This window comes from Galeopterus variegatus, unplaced genomic scaffold (assembly GCF_000696425.1).
Source record: "Galeopterus variegatus unplaced genomic scaffold, G_variegatus-3.0.2 Scaffold12671, whole genome shotgun sequence".
Lineage (NCBI taxonomy): Eukaryota > Metazoa > Chordata > Mammalia > Dermoptera > Cynocephalidae > Galeopterus > Galeopterus variegatus.
The window spans coordinates 18,836-28,098 of record NW_007738782.1 but is presented as its reverse complement, the minus strand read 5'-3'; the positions used below and the strand labels follow the sequence as shown (position 1 = coordinate 28,098).

At 58.0% G+C, this 9,263-nt stretch overlaps 3 protein-coding genes across 7 annotated transcripts in view; 2 read left to right on the top strand and 1 right to left on the bottom strand.

Annotated features, from left to right (window-relative positions):
• Window positions 1-68, top strand: part of CDC42EP5 (CDC42 effector protein (Rho GTPase binding) 5) — a 4,939-nt gene extending 4,871 nt beyond the window's left edge. Inside the window, exon 3 of the mRNA XM_008563141.1 lies at window positions 22-68. Within this exon, the coding sequence (XP_008561363.1) occupies window positions 22-68 (47 nt within the window). The remainder of the gene's footprint in view (window positions 1-21) is intronic.
• Window positions 7-3,224, top strand: LENG9 (leukocyte receptor cluster (LRC) member 9). The gene is given in 10 exon segments (XM_008563140.1): window positions 7-1,716; window positions 1,718-1,970; window positions 1,973-2,127; window positions 2,129-2,242; window positions 2,244-2,263; window positions 2,475-2,488; window positions 2,646-2,738; window positions 2,741-2,814; window positions 2,816-2,857; window positions 2,859-3,224. Coding segments are annotated over 10 exon segments (1,407 nt in total). The 5' UTR covers window positions 7-1,141; the 3' UTR covers window positions 2,926-3,224.
• Window positions 3,225-3,538: 314 nt separating this feature from the next.
• LENG8 (leukocyte receptor cluster (LRC) member 8) overlaps window positions 3,539-9,263 on the bottom strand; it is a 15,093-nt gene continuing 9,368 nt past the window's right edge. For 4 of the 5 annotated variants that reach the window (XM_008563135.1, XM_008563138.1, XM_008563137.1 and 1 more), the window contains 7 exons: window positions 8,531-8,809; window positions 8,313-8,453; window positions 7,862-8,147; window positions 7,124-7,225; window positions 6,970-7,038; window positions 6,732-6,861; window positions 6,101-6,643 (listed from right to left, as the gene is read on the bottom strand). In XM_008563135.1, the coding sequence (XP_008561357.1) occupies window positions 6,108-6,643; window positions 6,732-6,861; window positions 6,970-7,038; window positions 7,124-7,225; window positions 7,862-8,147; window positions 8,313-8,453; window positions 8,531-8,809 (1,543 nt within the window). In that variant the 3' untranslated portion in view covers window positions 6,101-6,107. Of the gene's footprint in view, window positions 4,271-6,100; window positions 6,644-6,731; window positions 6,862-6,969; window positions 7,039-7,123; window positions 7,226-7,861; window positions 8,148-8,312; window positions 8,454-8,530; window positions 8,810-9,263 lie in introns of those variants that run through there. The other variant, XM_008563139.1, reaches the window with a different exon arrangement.

Genomic DNA, 9,263 nt, shown 5'->3' with positions numbered 1-9,263 from the left:
GACCCCCGCTCCGGGTCGCAGCACTCCAGGGCCCGCTGCTGCCCCAACGCGGACCTCGAGCTGGATGATGTTATCGGCCTGTAGGTGCCCACATTCCCCGCGCCCTTTCCCCCCAGCACCCCATTTCTGTATACATAAACGACCAAGGTTTGTGCCCCGGGCTCTGTCTGTTCACTTTTCATGTAGAGTGATGGGGAGGGGGATGATGTGGTCCGGCAGCCTTTAATAGCCAGAGGTGTCAACTGGAGTTGTGGTGGAGGTCTGATGCTTGCTCCGGAGTGGTGAGATGCAGCTCCTTGAAGATACCCCTGGGGCGTGGCCAGGCGGGCCCCTCCCAGAGGCGGGGCTCCGGACCAGACCGCTCCCACAGCCTCACTCATTCATCAAATACTGACTGAACGCAACTGCCTGTCGGACATGGTCTCTGGGGTCGGACCACGGACTCAGCCCTAGCAGGGCCAGCCTAGGCGGGGCCAGCAGACTGCTTCCTGGCCCTGCGCATCTCAAGTGGACCGCGACCAGGCGAAACCGCCCTTTACTCTGGAAGCGGCAGCAGAACCGAGGGAAGTGGCCGCGAAGAGGCTCATAAGACGTGGTCTCCACGGGAGAGATACCCTTGTTCGCCGGAGGGCTGCGGCGAAATCCCAAGTCTGGGCTGTGAAGTTAAGTCTGAGGCCTCAAGTTCTTTACGGTCCCAGAGGTGCGGGGCCGTACATGCAAATCATTTAGACTAATGGCGGGGCCAAGTTAGCTAAGGTCCCCTAGAGGAGCTACGTTTAGATACCAGACGGGCGGGGCCGCACATGTAAATCACTGGGGTTGGGGGCGGAGCCAGGTTCTTTAAGGACCCGGGAGAGACCGGACACTTTGGGGCCTAGGGGCGGGGCCAGGCTTCCCCGGAGCTCGCCGGGACCAAGACTGCAGGCCTCATAGTGGAGGGAGATTGGTTGTCGGGCGCCAAGCAAAGGCGCGGCCGGGAGGGACAAACGAAGGACGGACGGGGCCAAAGTCCTTGCAAGCGCCGGGGGCGTGGCCTCCGGGCGGAGCCGGAGCGCGGGCCGCTGACGCCACAGTCCAATTACGGAGCTCTCCAGGCTGGGCTGGCCTCCGCGGGGCTGGCGCGCCAGCTATCCCCACACCCATGTCGGATGCCGGAGAGCTGAAGTTGCAGCTGGAGGCCCCCGCTGCAGAGCCTGGGTCCCCGCCGGCCTGCCGCTTCTTCCTAGAAGGCCGCTGCCGCTTCGGCGCCCGCTGCCGCCAGTTCCACCCCGGGGCGCCCGCGCCGGCGCCGCTTAGCCGAGGGGAGCAGGCCGAAGCCGGGTTCAAGAAGCCGCCGCTGCGTACCGCCGCGGCTGTCATTCAGCGCATTCGCTGGGACCCGCTCCTCGACCCCGCAGACTTCTCGGTGGGCTACGCCGATCGCTTCCTGGGAGTGCGAGAGGAGCCATTTAGCGCCTTCTGCTGGGATGAACCTCTGGCGGCGCTTGGGCCTGGCGTTTTGGCCGTGCCTCAGCACCGCGTGCGTTATTTCCGCTTCCGCGGTCGCCTAGTGTGGGATCGCGCCTCGCGCACTGACCTCGTTTTTGGCTCAGGCTCGGCGACAGGCCGCGGCCCCACTATCCTGGACGCTCTGGACTGCAGGGATGAACATGTTGGTGAACGAAGCAGAGAAAACACGGACGAGGGCCCAGAGTGCAGGAAGCCCAGGCTGCCCGTGGGGGAAGGAGCGGAAATCCGGCCTGGATGGAGTTCCGAGTCAAGCTTGGAGGAACCTGGAATGCTGGGCAGCCAAGGAGAGGAGGCTGAGGGCGGCCATGGACTCGAGAATACCACCCCCTAGCAGGCACCTCTCAGGAGAGATGGAGAGGGCACTGATGGCAACAGCGACCGCCAGAGCCACGGAACTGCCAGGCAGGGAAGCGCAGGCCCTAGAAGCTGAGTGGGGTCCCCGGGCTTGGCCTGAGGATGATGAAGGGCTGTACTAGCTAGGACTGTGGCTCCTCGCCAACCCTGCCCCATATATTTTGTGGTCCTCGTGGTAACTGAGTCCAGGCTGCAGGTAGACGTGGCCAAGGCCCAGGAATACCTGGTCCAAACCACTCCATCTTGTGCTGAGTTCCTGATGCCTGCACCTGACACTTGCCCTGCTGTGGTTGGCAGGCCTCGGGGAGGAAGTGGCAACAGTGGGGGCTCTGAGACAGGCCCTGTTGGCCACAGGGTTTCAAGCATCCCCCCAGCTGAGTTAGGGACTTAGTACTCCTGGGCCACTGATGTGTTGTCCCCTCCAAAACTTGTGGAAATTTGATTCCCAATGTGGCAGCAATGGAAACTGATTGAGTCATGCGGGCGGATCCCTCATGAATGGATTGATGCTCTCCGTGGGGGAGGAGGGGTGGCGGGTTCTCACTCTATTCCCGTGAGAGCTGATTGTTCAAAAGACCCTGGCACCTCCTCTCTCTCTCTCTTCCTCTCAGCATGCAATCTGCTTGCACCTACTGGCTGCCTGCCACTTTCTCCCATTAGAAGCAGCCTGAGGCCCGTGCCAGATGCAGCTGTCCCAGAATCGTAAGCCAAATAAACCTCTGTTCTTAAATTACCCAGTCTCAGGTACTTCTGTTATAGCAACACAAAACGGACTAATACAGCCACCGTGTGCTTTGTGCCCAACCCTCCCCCACTGGAAAGCATGGCCCAAAGTGCTGAGCCAGAGGCTGGAAGCCCAGAGGCTGAGAGTGCTGCAACCCTGACAGGGATGCAACCCAGCCTCACCCTGGCCATAGTGCCTGATGGTTCCCATGTCCGCCTCCCCGAGACTGTTCAGCCTGAGTCAGGAGCTAGGGAGCCATCCACTGGGGAAACTGGCTGTGCTGTACGGGGAGGACAGGAGGCACCTACCAGTTCCTGGCTGAGATAGCCCTGGGGTGACAGCCCCAGAGCTCTGTAGGAGACAAGTTGGATCCAAACAGCTTAAGGAAGGACAAAGCACCCTCTCTCTCTCTCTTTAATTTTGGTTTCTCTCAAGCTTCCAAATGGCGCTCAGTGCTCCAAAGAAAGAATGAAGGAAAGGGGAGGGGGAGAGGAGGGAAAGGGGAAGCAAAGGAGGAACATCTGGAAAAAAAGCAGCCTGACAGTCCAGCTGTTTGCAAACTCATAGCACATCCTCCAGTTACATGGCAGAAGAGGGAGGGAGGACGGAAAAGAAAAGGGTAGGGGGAGAAAAATAACTTAAATAAACACACACAAAAAGAAAAGAGGAAACATGACGTGAGCTGGTGATCCATGAGGTGGGGGAGGGAGGGAGGGAAGAATAATCATTTTACCTGTGCTGAACCAAGGGAGGAAAAGGAAGCAGGAAGAGGAGGAAGGGAAAGGGGAAAAAAAATCAGAAGAAACATGGGGGGTAGAGGGAGGAGGGAACACGGAGACAACTTAATACAACTTGAGACGAGGCGGCCTGGCCAGCAAGGTCCCACGATGGCCTCCGGAGTCCTCAGTGCGGTGTGATGGTGTGGATCTGGAGGTGATGGTGCTGGTGTAGGCATTTCTGGGGTGGGGGGGTCAAGGGCAGGGCATAGTCTCTAAGCAGCTCCCCTCACCCCAAACACTGAGGCCTCAGAGGGCTGGGCAACAAGAGTCTATGATGAGGCAGTCGAGGTGGCAGGCAGTGGGCTGGTTTGCTGGGCGCCCCCGCTGCAGACGGGCACGGGCTGGACGGCCTGTCTTCTTTCCACTGGCCCCCCAGCATGGGATGGGCCAGGGCGCCAGGTCAGGTACCGCAGTACAAGCTCGAGAGAGAGAGAGAAAAAAACACTGAGACAGCATTAGTGGAGGTGAAAGGTGGACACAGATGAGCCTACACCCCAACCCTCCACTGTCCCACCCACTCCTCCCCCAATCCCATCCCTCTGAGGCAAAAAATAAAAATGTAGAAAAAAATCTCTATACAGACTCCCTGGTGGGAAAACGGGGCAGGGACAGTGGCTCTTCCTGGAGCCTACTCCCTGCGAATTAATTTACAACCCAAGTCCATGGCTCAAAAACAAAATCCGCAAAGGCGGTGCTGGGGGGCTACAGCCCTTGCCCCCCCACCCCGTCCTCGCTGGGTGCTCAGAAGGCTGACAGCTGCGCCAGGCTGAGGCGGCAGTCGATGCTGGAGTTGTCCGGGCCCGTGTAGGCCAGGCCCAAGGGCTCTAGGAAGGCCCGACAGGCGGCCTCGCCCTCGAAGGCCAGCTCGGCCTGCAGGTAGGAGACTGGCAGCGCAGGGCGGAAGCTACGGAGACAAGAGGAGAAAGTGATGAGGCGCGCAGGTGGGGTGGGGGAGGGCCCCACAAGCAGGCAGTGGGTACCCCCTGTTTGGACACCCACAGGGTCTCCTCAGCACTGTACTTGCTGGCTCCCCAACCCCCTCCCAGCCTCCCCGCCTCAGGGGCTTGGGGGGGCCCGGGGTGGGGTTGGTGGCCCCAGTCCCCAGTTGTGCCCCCCCTCACCCTCACTTACCTGTGCAGGGGACCAGGAAGGAGACGGGTAGGAGGGGAAGGGCCAGGTTGGCTCCTCCGCTGGCTGAGGGCCAGGGGCCAGACAAGGGAGCAGAGCTACTCTAGAGACCCCACCCTTCGATGCTTTCCCTGCCTTGGGTCAGCCAGCAATCATTATGAAACGCATAAAGCAGTAACTTTTGGTTGCCGTTAAGGAACACTACTGTCCACTTTTATGTGCTAGGAAACAGCTTTTATGTGAGCTTACTGTTAACTCACTGGACCTTCTCCTATAGGCCACGTTGCTTTACCTTCTACACACACTCAGTGAATAAGTAGCACTAAGAAGTGGAACCTGGTTCTACCTCCACAGCCCAAGCTACCTCACAGCACTGGAAGTGGGCAGATGCCCCACCTCCCACCCAAGCTGGCCTCCCAGACCCCTGCAGGACATGGCTCGGATCTGTGGAGGGACACATCTGCCAAGGAATGACAGTACCAACTCCACAGGCGGAAAGGTGCTGAGAGAAGGAGGTCGACAGACCAGGGCCCCACCCACAAGGGATATTCATGGCTATGTCGCCAACCAAGGCCTATTTTATATATAAATATGGGGAAACTTGCCCAACCACACATCCTGAGTGCAGCACTGGAGCTAGAGAGCTGCCAGTCATGGAGCCTGTCAGGCTACAGAGAGCTGGGCAGCATCACTGCCGCCTCCTTCCTCATCACTTTCCAAGCCAGGAATTAAATCCCGTGCATACCACATCCCACCCCCCGCCCTCTTCTGTTCCATGGCCCCTACCCTGGCTCAGCCTCTCTCTTCAGTCTGCTTGACCCAAACTAGACTCTAGAATGAGCATCCCACCTTCAGGGTGACGGTCCCTCTCCAGCTCCAAGCCATCCCATGGTTCCCCAGCACTTTCATGAAAAAGGCCATGCTAACCAGCTTGGGGTTCAAGGTCCCTCAGATCTACAGGCCAATGACCAGGGGGTCTCAACCTCAGCAAGACTGTCTTTTGGGGCAGAAGATTTTGTGGTGGGGACTCTCCTGTGTGCCCTATGTTTAGCAGCATCTCTGGCCTCTACCCATTTGATGCAGGTACCATGCCCTAACTGTGTCAACCAAAAATGTCTCCTGACACTGCCCCATGTCCACTGAGGGCCTCAACCCACTGACTGAGAACCTTAGGCCTAAATGTGAGGCAAGTGCAATGCCTGGGGAATAAAAGGTATGCTCAGTGTGGGACGGCCTGGCCCAGCCAAGAGCCTCAATGTGCCCACCTCCCAGTGTGGCTGGTCCCCCATCACACCTATTTCCCTAGTCACCTCTGGCATGCTCAAAGGAACTCAAGTGGGAACAGGGCCTTGTCCCATTAGACCAGAAGCTGCCAAAAGCAGAGACTACCTTTCCTAGTTTGTCTTTCTCTCTACAGAGTGGGAGCACGGTGACAAGCTGTAAAAGACAAAGACCTGGGAGGGAGGGAGCCAAGAGCCTGGAGAAAGGAGAAGATAAACTAGGGTTCAGGATGGTGTGAAGAGAAGGAAGAGAGAAGTACAGGGAGGGATGCAGACAAAGACCTGGGAGGGAGGGAGCCAAGAGCCTGGAGAAAGGAGAAGATAAACTAGGGTTTAGGATGGTGTAAAGAGAAGGAAGAGAGAAGTACAGGGAGGGATGGAGAAGGGAACCCAGGAGTAGTGAAACAAAAACACTGGGAGGAGGAACAGACACAGAACAGTAGCCTGGAACAGAGAACCACTATGAGGAGGAAAGCAAGAGGGGCTGAAGAGAAGAGGGCTGAGTGGAGAAAGAAGAGGTGGGGAGAGGGGACCAGGATGTGGGTGACAGAGACCAGAAGACAGGAGCAAGGAGATATCCTGCAGCCAGGAGTGTGTGTTGAGGGGGACAAGACAGCAGCAGGCCAGAAGAGCAGAGGACAGAGAGCTCAGTGCCACATACGTTTTGATCATTGCCTTGAGGGCAGCCTTGCGCTCCCGGTCTGCAAACTTGTCCACGAGGTAGCCAGACATACATGGTGCATGACTATAGAGCCGAAAGAAGCGATGGTAGTTGCCCAGGGCCCAGGCTGCCCTCAGCGCCAAGGCATGGGCCATGCAAGGGTCTGCCTTCAGTTCCCGTGTGAGGTACGCTAGCTCCGTGGTGATGTCTGGGACAGAAACAAAAGAAGGGTCAGCTCAGCAGGGCTCAACCCTGCACACCACACCCTTTGGCATCCTGGGGACTGTGCCTCTCACCTCCCGAGTTCTTGGTGAAGATGTAGTAGAGGATCCGGTAGGCAGTGAACTCGCCTACGTTGCCAGGCAAGTTCTCAGCATACAGTGATTTGAGCTGTGTCTGGCACTGGTTAAACTCTTCGTGGTCACCCTGGAGGGCAGAGGGTACAAGAAATGGAAGAGCAGAGTGAAGCCAACAACAAGGGCGGAATGGCTGCAAGGGAGGAAGCCAGGGAGGTCTATGCAGCCCTATGCTTACCTTTTCCAAGGCAATGCGGGCATGGGTCTCATACACCTCCACTGTGAACTCAGTGCGGACACCTTGCACCTGGAGTAGTGGGGAGAGAACAAGAGTCAGGCTGAGCAGGGGCAGGACTGGCAAATGCCAGGGCCCCTCCCAGTGCCCACCGCACCGTAAGATCCTGCCGGATTGACTTCATCTGCTCACAGGCAAAGGCATAGTCTTGCTTCTCTTTCCAGTGGGACTTGACCATGCACAGTGACTTTTTCAAAACCTGGGAAGGGAAACAAATTAAGATTCAGAGTGCAACTTAGGCAAGGAGAGCATGGATATGCTAAAACCCATTACATTGCCACTAAGACCGTGTCTTTAAAATGAGAGTCACAACACAAAACCCACATCAAGTGACTCTCTATACCAAATATTTCTTTTAAAAAAAAGCCACAGTAAGAATATCCCTGAACCCATTTTTGGCATAAACACAGGGCTGTACAGGTGTCCTGAAGTGGAACAGTACCTACATGCCTGTTGTGGACCTCAGTTAAGATGCTCAGGGCATGACCATCCCACTGCCCCACAGACCACATGTCTGGGAAGAAGGCTTTATCCTCCCTATTTCCTAAGTGGGAAAGTGAGGCCACAGGATTCTCATCACAAGTCTGCACATCCTCAACTCCAGGGCTCCAGGGCACAAGTCTGCCACCAGTTCACTCTCAGAAAGGTGACCAGCCTAGATGTCTCTGCCAGGCCATGGTTCCAGGCATGAAGGGCCCACAGGGTGGGGTCTTCCTGGGCCAGGACCCTGCCACACCACACCCTCTACATGGCTCTACCACCCTTCCTGGATTAGCACCATGGGCCTGTGACAGCACCACCTTGCTGAATGGACCTGTCCTGCCTGGGCACTTACTGCCACGGGGCGCACAGTGGAAGGGTCAGGGGCACAGGTGAGACGCAAGTAGTGCTTGGTGATGTCAGGGCAGGTGCCCACGATCTGCAGCTCCTGCCAGTCAAGGTCAGCTCCACTGCTGTCTAGGCTACCCATCTGCAGCACCAGGGGCTCAAGGCGCAGGCGGCGGGAGTGTCCATGCTGGAAGCGGGCTGCCCGTTTCTGCTTCTTCAGCTCACGCTCTGGGTCCTCACACTCCAGTGCTGCCATCTTCTTGCGGCTGCGCTTGGTGGGAGCTAGATCATGTCTAGGAAGGAACCAGGAGGGTGAAGGAGGCAGGTGTCCCTACCCACCCTCTGGCCTCAGACAGCCAGCAGCCAGCTCTCTGCCTCTCTTGCCCTCCTCCTCCTCCCATGGGGCCCCAGCACCTTCCACCCTGGCCTGTGTCTCAAACCCCCACCCAAAGTCTCACCTCTTTCCACGCTGCGCCCTGCCTCGGCCCCGATCCATATGGGCCCCTCGACCACCCCGGCCCTTGGGGGGTGGGTTCCTGCGGCCCACAGGGTGACACTCATTCCCTGAGTAGGAACTGTCGGAATCTGAGTGGGAGTCACTGCAAGAAGAAGTAAGAAGGTCAGTCCTGAAACAATCCCTCTCCCTGAGCCACCCGTTAGCCCAGAGACTTCATACCTCCTGCGGAAGTGGCGAGTCGGGGACCTGGAGGAGGAGCGGGAGCGGGAGTCCGTGCTAGAGGAAGAGCTGTTATCCTTCATGAAGACATTGCGGTTGCCAAACTTAGCGAAGCTGCTGCCCCGGGCTCGGCCAGCACCCCCAGCCCCTGGTGTCCCTCGCTGGGACTGGACACCCCCGCCCCTTGTCGCTGAGCTTGCCCCCCTGGGAGGGTGAAGACTGCTAGGGGCCTCCCACCGCTTCTTCTTGGGGCTCTCAGCCACAGGCTCCCGGGTCAGCCTGAGGATACAGCAGGGTAGGGCATCACCAACCCAGCTGCCACACTGGCAAGATTAGACCCCACCCCACCACCCCATCTACCAGCCCGCCCAGGGACACGCCACCTCAGAAAGGAAAGGCACTTACCCCAGTCGACTCAGCTAATACGGTGCAGAAAAGGGATGCAAACCCAAGGTTTTCTGTGTCCAGAGGGTGCTCTTAACTACTGAGCAACACACACCTCCCTAGCTTCTGTGGTCCCCATCCCAACCCAGGATTCCAACCTTAGAAACTCCTGGACCTCTGCCCCACCCTTCTTGCCACCCTCTAACCCAGAACTTCATTCCCCCAGGATCCAACTTTCTGGCTCATTTCTCTTCGGAGCTCCTGGTACCTAGGACCCCAGGTCTCAAACCCCAGTATCCATGTACCCCCTTCTGTGCAGCACCTCCCTCCCACCCCCACCCCCACCCCC